Source organism: Nesoenas mayeri, assembly GCF_963082525.1.
Source record: "Nesoenas mayeri genome assembly, chromosome: 1".
NCBI classification, from domain to species: Eukaryota; Metazoa; Chordata; class Aves; order Columbiformes; family Columbidae; genus Nesoenas; species Nesoenas mayeri.
Genome location: NC_137541.1, coordinates 116,908,248 through 116,924,075, shown reverse-complemented (window position 1 = coordinate 116,924,075; position 15,828 = coordinate 116,908,248). Strand labels below are relative to the sequence as shown.

At 42.4% G+C, this 15,828-nt stretch overlaps 1 protein-coding gene across 1 annotated transcript; it reads left to right on the top strand.

Annotated features, from left to right (window-relative positions):
• Positions 1-1,728: 1,728 nt before the first annotated feature.
• On the top strand, positions 1,729-9,454 carry NDP (norrin cystine knot growth factor NDP; the record flags this gene model as incomplete). The annotated part of the gene is made up of 2 exons (XM_080340457.1): positions 1,729-1,902; positions 9,227-9,454. 2 exons carry the CDS (start codon positions 1,729-1,731, stop codon positions 9,452-9,454), a joined length of 402 nt encoding a protein of 133 aa, XP_080196583.1.
• Between the last annotated feature and the right edge of the window lie 6,374 nt (positions 9,455-15,828).

Sequence of the window (15,828 nt, the reverse complement as noted above, 5' to 3'; positions counted from 1 at the left end):
TGGACAATAGTTTGAAACCCAAAAAAGGCTTTAAAAATGTCTAATACACAGAGCATACTTAATTACATTTCTTCTCAGCATGAGACATTGTATGTCACTTCAGCCCAACAAATCCTGACTCCCAACTTGGATGAACTCTGGAAGTGTTTCTCACTGCTATGCTCTCCTCTTACAGAAGCGTTTGAGCAAGTTATTATATAAAGAAATACACAAATCACCAAGCACACTGGAGGGGAGGCTTTGTAATTTCAGACTGTTTGGGAGATGAGTATCAGTTGGTTTAGAGCATCGCCAGAAAACAGTTTTGAAAGAGGCTTGTATAAGGCAATAAAGGCACACATGGGCTCTTTAAATAGGCAAGAGGCTCTGCGGAGCATTTCTGCATGACCAGAGAACTGTTTTATCACACGTTTTGTCAGAAAGTCCTCAAACTTTGGACTTTACTTATAACTATCCTTTGCTTGACCATGCTATATTTAGCTGGATAGTTCATAACCCTTTCAAGCTATATAGCTCTTTGTTGTAAAAGGAAAATTAAACCACCCATTTGAGACTACGGGCTTTGTGAGAAGGATCAAGGGGCTGTTAGGAAGCAGCTGAGGGAAATGCCTTCCTTACCCTGCCAGCACAGAGCTCTGGGCAGCTTTTCTGAGGTTGTCCTGTGCCTGTTTTCTGTGTGATCACCTGGATCAACATGTGCCAAAAATCCAGATGCTCAAGTGCCAACCTGTGTGACTCCACCAGTATATATATTTTTTTCCCAACCGATATCTGGGAAGTACTTGGATATTATGGAATATGATGTATTTTTCAGATGCTGCTCTTTAATTAACAAGGAAGACACCATCACTGAGCAAGTGCAGCCTGACAAGTAAGCAAGTAAAGCATGCCCACCTTTGCATGCCTGAGTTTGGTGCTTGGGAGGGCAGGGCAGGCAGACATGTAGGTGCAGGTCCCCCATGCAGTGCAGGTCAGTGCTCCGTGAATTTCCCAGGGGACTGCCCTGCTAATATGTGGGCTTGGTGTCTCTTCATTCCTCCATCCTGGGGGTGCCCCATGTCCTTACAGCACAGAGGTTGTAGGAGAGCAGCACACAGCTCCTAGAGCTGAGGGTCAGCCTGCCTACAGCCTTTCCATGTGCTGCCTGGGCCAGAAATTCCCACTTGTAATGCAGGAGGCAGCCTAATTTTGCCTCCCAAGTGTGTTTTTTGGTACTTTGAGTGGATACACAGTCCTCACAATCTGCAGAAGTCTCTCATGTGTTACTCGTCACCAGTTTTGAGCGGAGCCCATTAGAGGCATCACCAAGTAATGAAGATTGGCATGATGTTCAAAGTCAAAAGATTTTCCCCAGCAAAATGATAGAGCAATGCTTAAAGTAACAATGCCTTGACATCTCTCTCCTAATGCCACATAATCTACCTACCTACTCAGAACATGTATTTTGGCTGGCAAAAAAATCCTGTGTGCCTTAATATTATTTATGTCTGTTTTTCTCCAGAGCTCTCTTTGGTCAGGATTGTGATTTATGTTGTTTGTATTCCAGCTACGGCAGGAGATTCTTTGACGGATTACAATCTCAGCAAACTCCAACTCAAGGAGAAGAATGACAGCTAAAAGACTTAAAGCAGACTTCTCACCATCCTGGAAAGGAACTGGCTGCCAGAATTTGGAGTTATTTTAATACTCTACCTCCCTCTGCTGTTATCAGTGAGAAGTTCCTCGACAATGGGAAATCATGTACTTGCAGCTTCGATTTCCATGCTCTCGCTCCTGGCAATGATGGGAGACACTGACAGTAAAACAGACAGTTCCTTCATGATCGACTCTGATCCCAGCCGCTGTATGAGGCATCACTATGTCGACTCCATCAGCCACCCTCTGTACAAGTGTAGCTCGAAGGTAAGGACTTCCCTCACCCCTTCGCAGCAGAGTGCTATGTCAGCAGAGTTGTTAAAATGAACCATTTGTGGTGATTTTCTCTGCAAAAATTCCTTGCTACCAAAATCCAGCTGCAGAGACATACAGATGTGGAGACATCTATGTGTGTACATCAAAACTGGGGCTGGAGAGACAGGCGCTTGAGACTCTTTCCACTTTTTCAAAAGGAAAAACATACTATGATGGTAAAGCTAACATGCAGTAAATGATAAGATTCAAAGGAGCACGTTGAGGTTTCAGCCACCAGCACTAAGAAGATGGGCTAGTTTGGAAATTTAGGTCATCCCAGTCAGCCCCTTCTTTCAAATGAGTCTTTAATCCAGAATATGTAAACTCGTAACTTTTGAAGTCCTGAGATATAGAATCAAACTGTAAAATGGTAATGAAAAAAAATGTGAAAAACATCACTAATTTTTTTCCTAGTTAGTTTCAAGTCCTTTGTTTTCATACAGAGTGACAATTGGAAGTTTACTGTAGGGCTTAGGAGCAGAAGGAAATACAAGATTGCCTTTCATTTGAGATTTCAAGCCTGAAAAATTTTGTGTTAAAATGGTTTAGCAGCCTGCATATGTAGCCTACAGTCATTTATTTCATTGAGTGGAGAAAAAGAATGGGGAGAAACAATGGGAAAATCCTTGCTGGTCCCTTTCATATTGTCCTATTTTTTTCTGGCTAACCCAGCACATATTCAGATGTACAGTCTCCGCCTGGACCATCCCTCTGTCCCGCAGAAAGTGGTTTTGCCTATTCACCCACATCCCTGGATTAACAAAAGGCAACAGCCACCAGCACCAACACTTTTGCCAGCCCTGTGTTGGGTAAGAGAGCGATGGGAGATGGGTGGGAGATCAGAGGCTTTTGCCTTACTGCTCTTGAGTTCAAACAGTAAAATCATGTATTACTTATGATTCAGGAGAGATCTTTTGTTTTGCTCTTAGCCTAGACTAGACCTTCTTACCATCTGGGAAACATCCAACATTAACATACAGAACTGCAGAGATGCATCTGTTTGTGCAATATTGATTTTACTGCAGCTGACTCCAGTGCGAGGCAAAAGTGAACAGTGTGGGTGGGTGGTTTTTATTTCCTGGCAAGGGGGTGCCAGCAGCCCACTCCCACAGCAATTCAGATCACCTGTTACATCTGAGAAGCCATAGCTACTGCGATGGTTTGGCCCAGGAGGGTGATGCTCCCCCCAGCTGGCCTTCACTTTTGGCTCCCTGCACTGCCAGAGAACAGGAGGACCTGTGGTACATAATGTTGGCAAGATGGTAGGTAACCCCCAGAGGCCCTTTGGTCTCTAGGTTTGGGTAGGATCCCTCTCTGCCCCTCTACAGGCAGAAGAGCAAATGTGAAACAATCACTGGTTTCCCTAGGGCAGTGAGGAATGTAGAGTGTAACTGCCCTGGGCACGCTGCCTCAAACAAAAGAGGATAAACACAACAGGTTCCAGATCAACCCCTAAAGCAATTCAGTCCTGAAGGATGAAGGATGGGGTTTCTCTGGCCCAGGGCCAAAGGGTTGCCATGTCCTGGTCTTTCCTGTGGGCCATCATCTACCCACCACCATTCCCCCGCTGCAGCAGGTTTCCACAGGATGTCTTTGCCTCCAGCTGATCCCACACTACCGCCAGCTCTCCAGTGGCCAGTGCCCCAGCCAAACCCTCCTGTCCCTGGGCCAGCTGGGCTCTTACTGTGAGGCTGCTTTCCCCATACTCCCAGCCCCTCAGTTAATCACACTCATGCTTACCCCATGGTCAGACCCTGACTCATCACCAGCTATGGTTTTCTTCTGTGCTCAGGACATTGCCTCCTACACAGCCCATGGAAGGTAGCGAGGAAGGGAGGAAGGAAGGAAGGGAGGAAGGATACCCAACAACAACTCAACGTTTTAACATCGCTAGCAACAGAGAAAAGCAATCAGGACTTTAGGAGTGAGACTGATGGAATTGAGAATAAGGAAGGCCTTGTAATGAAAACCATATTACTTCAAAACTGAGCTTTGAGAAAACAGCTGTTGACATAAACATTTGTAACTCTGACTGAAAAAATGTTAGCGATTTTTTAAAAAAAAAAAATCAAGCCTTTAATGAAAATCATGTTTGAAAACATTATCACATCTTTTGGCTTCCCAAACTCCAAAACCGTTTCAAGAACAACTTTTTTAACAATCCTGCAAGTTGTATGGACTTTCTCATGAAGTGGAAATGAAAATGAAAACAGTTTCTATACTAAGTGAAATAATTTTGACATTTCCTAGAAATCTTGTCTCTGCTTGTTAGAAATTATGTCTCTGCTCTGTTTTTTAAGGTCTAAGGGATCTGAATCATCCTGCTAGACATATGGTTTCTGTTCTGGATCTAGCACATAAACACGGACCAATATTAGACTTGCTAATGAAAATTAGACACAATGTCTGTTCCTATATATATTGTGATAAAATATAAACAAGTTAAAATGGAAGGTTCTTTTGGAGCAGCTGTGGGAATTGTGGTACTTTTTTGTTTCTGTCCAGTTTCTATTGTGAAGCTTGAACTGACAATTGATGCCAACCAGAGACTTTGTCCTTTTTTGGCATGATATATTGGTTCCACCAAGCCATCCTTTTTCACTCCATATGTTTTCTCTTCTAGTGCAGCATAGAATTACAAAAGGTAAAAATGGCTTCAGAAATTGCAAGAAGTTTTACATTTGCCTTCTGTCTTGGTTAAAAAAGGATTAAGTCCACTGTGCTTCTCTATGGAGGCTGCCATTTGTACCCACATGGGAAGTAGTTTTGTTACATTTGGGAACATCCACCCAATATAATTTAATCATTAAAATGCCTCTTGCTTGTGACCTTAGACAGATGTTGAAAAAAGGTTTCCAAAGGTGTTGAAAAAAAGGTTTCCAAAGTCTTTGGAAACATAGTCCATTATAGTAACAAAATGTATAAAAGAGACACAAAGGAGGGATAGAAGAAGGTAATTTGTTCCTGAAAAAAAGTGTTTTCCTTTGACTTCAAGGAAATGTTTGTATCAGCTCATTAGGTATTGCCTTTCCTGACCATATTGGAGTCTGCCTGACCTCTGTCATGGAGACCTACTGGTCTTCAACGTGCTGGATCACCTCGTCTCTGCAACCAGAGCTTGCTGAATTACAGTATTGGCTGTCACAAGTGCTTCCTCCAGATGTGCCAGAAGAGTGCTACCACTGACAGCCTCAGACTAAGGAATTCAGCCCAGAGAGACATGGATGAGATGAAGAAATGTTTAGCAATGTTTGAAGACATTGGCTCATGAGGTAGCTCAGGAGATTTTCAGTAATTCCCACTTGCAGGCAGGCCATGAATACTGTGTGAAAGTTTGTTCTCATTCATCTCAAGCTCTCTGCTTTTGCGCCTCAGTTTGTTGCTGGAGAGGAATACAAACACTGGTAATACCAAAACAGTTCACAACTTCTGAGTTTAAATAATACAGCTCAAATGATCAAGAGTCAAATATTGCCTCAGATTCAGGTTGTTCTCTTTTGTGGCTGTCCAGATACCTATGAGACTGCTGACTTTAAGTAAGAAAGCCTGTTTTTCCCCAGCTGCTCATACATGTCAGAGCCCCCTTGGTTCCCACATTGTGCTTCCGGATCCAGCATCGCAAGGTGACACACACAGGCTCATGGGACAAGGGAAGCTGAGAGGCACATGTACCAGGTTATAAAATAACCACACGTTTTTACTATATATACACCCAGTGTATTACTGTGCTATGCTGTCATAGCATTACTAATTATTTAGGTGATAATCTCTACTGCACTATAGTATACAATGCAATAAGCAGCTGGTGTGATTGATTAAATGGCAAAGCAAAGCCTACAAAGTACATGCTATTTCCAGCTCATTTGCACACCTCAAAATTCACTGGTGCTGTTCTGGTTTTACGAGGAGGAGGTTAAATTGTGCTGAGGACTTCAGGTTTAGGACTTCAAGTTTAGAAAGCTATCAAAATACAAAATCTGAAAATTTTTTATCCTGTAAACTTGACTTGATACTTATGGTGCAGTCTCATTTGTAAAAATTTACCCCGTAATGCAAAACCAGAGCATAAAACCAACACTGTGTAATTTTACATGATACGTATATTGACCACACTCTTTAAAAAGCTAAGCAGACAGCAAAGTTTGAGATTCAAATTAGAGTCTCCACAGAATAAAACATGTTTTTAATGATGAGGCTTGTTAAGCAACTATAAATGAAGTTGCATATTGAAGAAATATTGTCTGGTTTTTTCTTTAGAAAGCTTGCTGTTCATAAGAAGTTTATTGAGACACAGATATTGGCACATTAAGTAATTCTGCCCTATTATTACACTGCTGCAACTCTTCTGCAGTCTTAACCCTGTTCCTTGTGTGTTAGTTGTTGTTATTGTTGTTCTTTTGTTTTGTTTTGTTTCCCCTGGTGTTTCTGAAAGTACCTGCACTTACAGGAGCAGATGAGTGCTGTAGGAAGTCCTCCAGTTAGCAGTACCAAAAGTGACTAGACATTTCAGTTCCAGAAGCATCAGCCATGAGAAGTCACCTTCACCATACCATGTGTGCTGTCACATTTGGGCTGAAACAACAGAAACATAGAATGATATGTTATTTGGAAGGGATTCTGGAGGTCCTCTGAACCTCCCAAAAAGCAACTTGTGGCCATTGCATGTCCTCCATTTCCACTCCTAAGGAGTGTTTGGCTCTTTTGTCTTTATAATTCCTCTTTGAGCAGTTGCCAGCCGCCGTTGGATTGCTCCGCACCCTCCTCTTCACCAAACCCTTGGGAATAGCCTGTGACAGAGCATGCACACAGTCTGGTGAACTGGTCAAAGTGAGGGACCTAACAAGAGCTGTCAAGGTGCCAGGAAGAAATCTTTGTTAAATGTCCTAATCTGCTATCTTTCCTTTGCAATACAGGCAAGATTAGATACCTTTGTAGCTTTTTACCAGCTTCCCACCTGTCACTATGGGAAGTGAGTTTTGTTTATCAGGAGACAAAAGTAGATCTTCATCTGTCAGTAGTGGGGTGCTAGCACTGTAATAGCTGTCCCTTTCCCTGTTCTCATATACACTTAAGATGCTGGTATTACGGAACTTGATATAGCTGATACGTCTAAAGCCAGATTGTGGCTCAACCGTGCACTGAAATTTTCTTTCCACCATATTTCTACTAACAGCTGAAGTGAATTTGCTTATGACTAGGCAGTATCACAGGAAGGAAACCATGGATGGTAAAGTTAGAGAGCCACAAGAACCCATCTCTTACTTAAACCAAGAAACAAGATGGTACCAACACCAGATCATCAGCTCATGAAGACATCTTCCTTGTGATCTGTCTGTGTTGACTGAAGTGTACTTGTTAACATTAATACATTTACAAGTAAACTATTTGGCATGCAAATACTCTTGGAAGAGAAATGTTTATGTTATTTATGGACAATCAGTGCCTTTTCCATGGACTCAGGCAGTGCTGGTATTTCCTACTTTATACCAGAAAAATTCTCTATCTTTCATCTTTCTTCATGACTGGCTAAAGAGAAAATTAGACATTCGGCATACCTGCTTGCAAGACTTCGAGATTTGCAGCAAATTGATCATGTGTAGTGAAAGAATCTCAGAAGTGTGTAATGTTGTAAAATATTTACTGTACATTTGTAGTTCTTTTTAGATTGTCTGGAAAAATATGCAGATATATGCAGAATGGTTAAAAAGTTATTTTCTTCCTTGATTGTAGGATAGACTTATGACTGTTTTACTGCCTGCTTTCTCACCTCTGTCACATTTTGACCTTGTTGGGATGATACAAGAAGTTTATTTTGAATTTGCTGTTGGTTAATGAGAACTAGATAATCTGGGCTTAAACAACATTTTACATAGAGCTTATGAGACTCTATCCCTCCACCCGGCTCAACAAGGGGTTTTCAGGAAGGGAAGTAAGTGACTCACCATGGGCTTTCCTTCTTTAGTGCCTCCCATTGTGCAAGTTACCTTGCTCTGGTCACAGCTAAGTTGGTGAACTCAGGAGAAGAACCATGGAACCTGCACTACTTTTGGAAAATCTCACTAGTGAACTCTCGTGTTTCACAACAAGTTCATCTTGTTTACATTTTCATTGCCTTATGAAATATGGTGCATTTTATGCAGATATAACTGATGCAATTATATATATACATACATATAATTGCAAATATTTATTCAAGGTGATCTTTGTAAAAGGAGTGAACTAGAAATTTACTTCTAAAGAAGCAACAAACTAAGCATCTTTATACTTCTACTTTATATGTGTATATATCTAAGCATTTGAGACAATGCTCTCGAGGACTAGTTCTGCTGATCACTTGTACATGAACTCAAAATGTTGGAAAATATTCAGTCGAAGTATCAATCTGGCTGATGATTTAAGGGCTTAGCTGCCACAGTTCTGGAGTCAGTAAGTCATAGTTGCAGTCAGTGTGTCTGGAAAACAGGACTTTCTGAGATCATTTGGAGTCCTGAGGTCAGCCTTCAGAAAACCAAGCCCTGTGGTCCTTGCTTGTGTAAGTGCCTGGGGCTCCAAGAGGAGACTTGCTCTTCCTCCTGCCCATGTTACCTCCTCCACTCTGTCGGACACAGCTCATGGACAATGCATTCTGTGGGGCTGCATTCCCTTCATGAGACAGGGAGACGCAGTAAATGAAGTAAGACTACCCAGACTAGATGTGTTGTCCCAAAAACAGGGTTCTATTCCCCTGGTGCACAATAAGCCAAATTGTAGTACACAAAGATGAGATATTGCTTATTACAGAGTTACTCAAGTCTGAATGCTGGAATAAATACGGCATGTCAGAAAGAAAAGTAACAGCCTTTATATACAAAATCTGATCCCTACTCAGGGCAGTCCTAAAGAGCCAATTGGTTACACATTTGCATATTGGTTACATAATAATTTTAGCATATAATGAGCAACATTCAGCTAAAGGACATTTTATCCAACAATCTCAAGATATATGTTGAAACAAGACTCAACTAATAGTGCAGACTCCAGAATGTCTGCACTACAAAGTCATTAGTTTCTGCAGTTTTTGATTAGGTGTTTTGCAAGTCACTTTTATCTTTCTTAGAGGAGCAGACTGACCTAAAACTGAGAGGATTTAGATACCTTTAGGTTAGCAATTGCCATCAGGATTCATTCTTTTAAGTGATAATGACTACAGAAGGAGATAGGTACCCTTCCACTGGTGTTAGCTATGTGCTGGCAGTCACTGAGGCACATTTCCTAACCCGTCTCTCTTCCTTCGCAGATGGTGCTGCTGGCTCGCTGTGAAGGGCGCTGCAGCCAGACATCACGCTCGGAACCGATGGTTTCTTTCAGCACCGTCCTGAAGCAGCCTTTCCGCTCCACCTGCCACTGCTGCCGGCCCCAGACCTCCAAGCTGAAGGCCATGCGGTTGCGATGCTCAGGGGGCATGCGGCTCACTGCCACCTACCGCTACATCCTCTCCTGTCACTGTGAGGAGTGCAACTCCTAGGGATGTACCTGCCACAGCAGCTGGGGGACCGGGATGCTGCTGTCAGGGAAGGCTCCCAAGAAGAAACTCGAGGTGAGGCTGATGCTCCCAGCATACAGTTGCAGTGAGGACAGGACTAACCAGGCTGGATTGGATCTGAGAGCTAAAGTATAAAATGTGCTGGGGCCCTGGATGGTGCCAATACTGAAGTGTGGGCTGTGACAAACGCAAAAGCACAAGGACTTGATTTTAAGAAGCCTTTCTTTTTTTCTGAAAGGATATTTTTGTGAGTTTCTTCTTTTTCAGGATCAGCTTTGACTACAGAGAGGTGCTTTTACTTTAGGCCAAGACCAGCAGAGGAAAAGAGAGCAAAGTCATCGAGACAACTGCACTGCGCTCTGGAAGTTGGTGTTCAGACAAGGGATGGGCATCAATTCCCACATACAGCCTTTTAACCTATCAATTTATTCTCAGTCTCCTAGTTATATTGGCCTTCAAAACAAACTGTTACTGGCAAGGGTTATCTGTCACTGATTTAGCAGCCAATTGCTGGATAACTTGAACTGTGGTTTAGCAGAGATTACAAATAAAACATTGAAAAGTGAACTGGATATGGAATGTAGGGCTGGGATTGCCCAGCTCTAGCCCACTGAAATTATTATTTGCAGCTGAAATTATTATTTGCATTGTGCAGCATCACAGTTCAGTAGCTGAGCAACTCCTGAGAAGTGAAAAGTCATGAAACTTATTTCCCTCTAAAAGCCTTGAAATGTGACAGCACATCTGTCACAAGAGCCATTATTCAAACACTAAAAACTAATTGAAAATTAAAATGACACATACTAAATGGAGTCTTGTCTTAACTTGGGTAGACCTGTCGATGTACAGAGCCAAAGCCACCAGAATAATGACCAAGCCTAGGACTTATTTTCCTCTATGGCTCTGAGGCCATTGAGTGAGTACTATTTTGCCTTTTAAAGACATGCAATCCCAGACACAGGGGAATCACACTGGTGTGCACATAGGAAGTTTAAGGCAGAGTTTGAGTCCCAGTGTTATTCACTGGACCACAAAGGCTGTGTTTCAATCTACCCCATTACCTGCTAACTGGGGTGCTGGTTGACTCACCACCCAACTTGGCAAGCTGCTTGAGGCATGGTACAGCTCTTGGCTGGGCCATATACCCATGCCTCCTTTGTGTGCACATAAGGATGTAAGAAGCTGTGGTAGGGTGAGTACGAGCCCAGATATCACCCATATGTGAAGCAGGGGTAGCCAGAGCTCCTCTGTAAAATGCAAGTCCATCAGCTGCTTTCCCCTGTATGACCATTGCAGAAAGAAATGAGAAATGTCCCCAGGAGCTGAATGAATTGCAGTGACTGATAGGATGAAAGGATCACAAAATAACACAGGATCCCAATTTCTGGAATGGTATCTTTAGAGAAACTCTGTCCCTTCTCCATTAACATGCAGTTTTAGGGAGGTTCAGTCATAGTCTCTTGTGACTGCAAGGAAACAACATAACATATTACAGTTCTTATCTCCATAAGTGGCAACACATCCAGTGAGTCAGCAATATTTCTGTAATGTTCACATGAACCCAGCTAAGCCACTTTTTTGCTAGAAGTCATGAAGACTATCTTTGCTGTTCAGAGTCATTGATTCAGAGTCAGTGCAGTTTCTGCCCCTTGGTAGCAGCACCCACATGTGTAGTCCCACAGTTTTCTTCTGGGACAGGCTGGAGCAGCTCCCCTACACAGCAATGTCTGGCAGGGCCCCATGGTAAGGAAGTCCTAGCCACGTCCACCACTCGATCCATCTGTTCAATGCCATCCAGCCTGCCTGCAGCAAATACCGTATGCGGCAGCTTGGGGATGTACGTTGACATTGCAGGGGGTCCCTGAGGTCTGCCAGGGAGGGCAGTCGTGATGTGGTCTACACAGGAGTTACTGTGGATGCTTGGGCAAAGCCAAATTCCTTTGCCACTGACTCCTCATGATGAATACGTATGGAATGTGAAGGCAGGCAGGTGACAGACACCGATCTTGTGAGTCAAATCCTGGAGCAGGAGGGCTGTCAGTCAGAAGTGGAAAACAATAGGGGCCAAGTACACCCACAGACACTGGCTAGAGGGTTTAGTGGTACATGGGAAGGATTGTCTCTGTCTTCTGGAGATGACTTGGAGGTGGCCAGTTGCCAATAACACAGAGCTGTGGGCAAACAAAAGAGTGAATCAAACTGTGAGAAGCTGAAGGGCTCAGGTTAAAATGTCCAAACCATAAGTGATGAGCCTTGGTGAGCTCATTAGACACCACTTGTGATTTCAGCACCGTCAATCTTTCTTTTCACATCTGATGCAAGGTCTAAACATCAAAGATTGAGTGATGGGAGCGTGAGCTGTGCATTTTCACCAGACTACTTTATCTGAAAGATCATATGTGCCTCCCTTTTCCAATCTCTTTCAATCACCAGCATCTAAAAATCACATTCTCCAAAAAAGCACCACCCCCTACTGCTAATTATATGTAGAATATTCCAGTCCTTATGCGAATCATCAGCAGTACGTCTGATAACCATATAACTATACTGCAAAATATGCGTGACCTCTAAGCATGGGTATTGAGACTGCTGCATACAAGCAATGCTATGCAGTTGTCCGACAAATGGGAAATGTTTTAAGGAAAACTGCTATATCCAACATCATGCCAGCCGCCCTGAGCTGTGCTGCCATTAGCCTCCTTTGTTGGTGCAAAATTGGATGCTGGGGGGCTGTAACACGAAATTCAGGTGACAATTCAGGGTGCTTCTGCACGGCTACAAGCAGCTGTGCTGGCTGGACAGGTTGCTGCAGAACAGCGTGGACCTGATCATGGTCCTCTGGTGAGAAGAGAGGAAGGGTTTCAGCAGAGAGCAAGTCTGAGCCAATTTAGAAAAAATAAAAAGAGACTATCTATAGTGAGAGTGTGGTATTTATTCCCACATCCCCTCTCCATCTCAGTGCCAGAGCTATAACTGCTCAAAATGGTCTCAACAAAAGCCTTTTTTTTCCCCCTCTCACACCCCACATTCCTTCCACTTTTGCTCGATTCCTCTAATGAAGTCATCACCTTGTGACCACAAAGGCTGTTACCAGGCATAAATATTTAGGTGAATTCAACATTATCTAATTTAACTGTTGAGTCAAATAAATGCGTGGAAGGAATATAATAGAATGAATTACAAGACAAAACCTACTAGTAAATAGCTAGAAATCGCTATCAAACAATGAATCAAACTTTCAAATTCTCCTTTTAGATTTGTCAGGCGATCTTCATATTAACATTTAAGAAAATGAGAAGTTATTCTTCAAAACTAAATGCCCTGAAGTCAGTTATAAATCCATATTCTGATGCTTTTTTATCAGTATTTTAGGCAACTAAGTGCTGAATGAAGCGTACGAGTGCTACCCATGTTAAAATTCAGGAGGTATACTGAAACAAAATAAAGTGAGGCTTCAGGTAAAAACCACAAGGTATGGCTCATGGTGAGAAAGAGTCTAAATGATGCTTGAAGATGAAATGGTTTCCTGATGTCTTAGCCTGACCACTTTGGATACTTGAGCTCTGTTTTTCAAGTCAGGATACTGTATAAGTGCTTCTTAAACTAAACAACAGGGAGAGCAATGTCTAGTTTTCCGGACAATGTTGTAGGGCTTTCTCATTGTTAAAGCATCCTCTCACTGGGACTCAAATGAGAAGGCTTTGTCCTTTTTTGCCATCACTGCTCCTCATGCTTCAGGCACCATCGTCTCTCCAAAAAAGGTTGGTTCAGCTGTGGCCGTCCTTTGGTTTGCTCAAGATGAGATGTGATACAGACTTTAGACTGTCACCACACTACACCCCCTTTTCTTTTGATTAAGTTTCTGAGTCCAGCTTTGCTTTTGAAAGCCACGTATCTGAGCAGTGGTGGTGTTACATTACAGTGGGAGGGATTGTGCTCATGGGGACCAGAGAGAAGCACTAGACCTTTGCTGGTACCTTTTACTTGTGAGAAAAGACTAATCATGCCAATGCATTTTGTGCCTATCAGAAATAATCTGTGATTTGCCAGAGTAGAACAGCCCATGGCCTAGCAAGTTTCAATTATTCTGCTCCCAGCTTCAGGGGGTCAGTTAAATGCTTAAAGCTGCATAGACACAAAAATGGTTTGCTGGTTCAAGCCTCATATGAGTGATAAAACTGAAGAACTCACTGCTTTCTTGGGGATATCTCCACTGACTTTCTTTACACCTCACCTTCCCCTCTGAGCTTGCAGAACTTCTACCAGACAATAGATCCTGGCTGTTTCCCAGTGACCTTTATCAGGGCTTTCATAAGCTACTGGCACAGCACTTATGGCAATAACAGAGAGGAGTTCACTGGCATCCATGGTACACCACAGCCTGTGTTGGGCGTTCACATGAGCCTTAGTTGAGAGCTATTCAACAAGTCCTTGCAGCCCTGAAACTCAGGCAGGACTGTATAGATTGCAGTCAGAAAGTTTTTGTGAAAGAGGAGAAAAATAAAAGATGAGAGGTTACTGTCTTGTGGGAGTAGTCAGATGCTCTGCTGCTTTGTGTGTCTCAACGCAGTGCTTAGGATCTAAGAAAATAGATGCTTCTGAGCCCCCTTTGGTGTTTTTTCAGTGCCTACTCCTATGTGTTTAAAGGCAATGGTTTCTTACTGAATTTGTCTGAAACAGGATTAAACCCTCTAGGAAACACAGTTCTGCTAAGTAAGGAATTTTTCCTCTGACTTGGGCCATAAGTGTTTTTGAAAAATCCAAATGCCATTAAAAAGTCAGGGAGGATGTGTCTGAGGAAAAAATAAAACATATTATATACAGGGCAAAAGTGACTGACAGCTACCTTAGAGAGATTGCATTATAGCTAACAGGTATTGGGGCAGATAATCTTACAGAAGTGCTGCGTTGAAACGTAGCAGCCCAGTAAGTTTGCAGTGTTGCACATGTACAAATAAGCCAGTTGGAAATCCAAATAGTGAGTCTATTACTTTTATTTTGCAAGCAACGGGTCACAATCTTTACTTTTGGTCCAAAAGAAGCAGGACAGGTAATCACTTGTCTGCAAGCTATGTTAGCAAGCAGGCTAATGCACTGAAAATTGTCCTTGGTGGTTCTATGATATGAAGAAAACTCTTTGTGTACCTCAAAATACAAAAGATCAGAGTTCACTAATGAGAATAAGTAATTTTGTTTGGCCTGCACCAAGAATGCATATTTCAAAATGTTTCATTTTGCCTTTTTTTTTTTTTTTAATGTATTAATAGACCACTTGGGAACAGTCTGGGAATCAAAAATATGTATGAAAAGACAAAAGCACATCTATCATTTGTCCCACTCTCAATTAGTACTTCCTTCAGATGCCGACCAACAGCACAGACCATTAAAACAGAATTTTCAAAGGAGTTAATCAAATTCCTATGTAATCTCCATGTATTTATCTCATTTTTTAATTTTTTTTTTCTAGGAATATTGAAAGAGCTACTCTTGAGTTAGGGCTATTTTCATGCAGATATACAATTGCTATTGCAAGCTATACACACATCACAAGACTTCATAACACAAAACCTAATGGAGGTTAGCGCTGATGTTGTGTAGTGCAGACAATCACTGTATAAAATGAGGATTAAACCAGGGAGCAACAGTAAGTGGTGTGCCAGGATTTACTTCCCCTAGTTCTCTACCTTAAGCACTAGAGCCTTTGTCTTGCTGGCTCTAGTTCTGCCTCCAAAATGATTGATACTCAGGAGGGGAGGTGGAATGTCCTCTCCCCTGAAAGCATAATTCCCCAGCTATGTAAGACATGGGGATCAAACCCCTGTTTGAGTTGAGGGATGTCTGAAATGAGACTCCACTGTCTCAGGTGAACACGCTGCCATGCCAGGAGCTGCACAAAAGGGAGGTGGTGCAACCAACGATGTGGTTGTCACTAAGACAGGGCAGTCTGAATGAGCTAAGCATGCTATAAGCATTGGCAGAAAAGATAAACTTCTCTTTGGACTTGAGCTTTCTGTATACCAAACGACTTTATGCAGATGTGAGTTCCCAGGTAGTCCCTGTAGGAAAGGCAAAGATAACCTCTGCTGGTCACAAAGACTTCAGTCGGAAACTCTGAGGCCAAAAATATCCCAGGGAGTTCTCTAAGCATATTAGAAACTGGATTTGCAGAATAGAATACAAATAGCATTGAAAATACATTGAAAGTATTTCAGGTATTGAAATGGCATGCTTGCTGCCTGCTTTGATCTTTGAAAACGAAATAAATATACTTTTGCAGAAGTCAAACATTCACAAGGGCAATCAGGCCCATAGCTTTATTAGGAGCAGTTTGGTACTATCAGATGTAAGAACTTTTG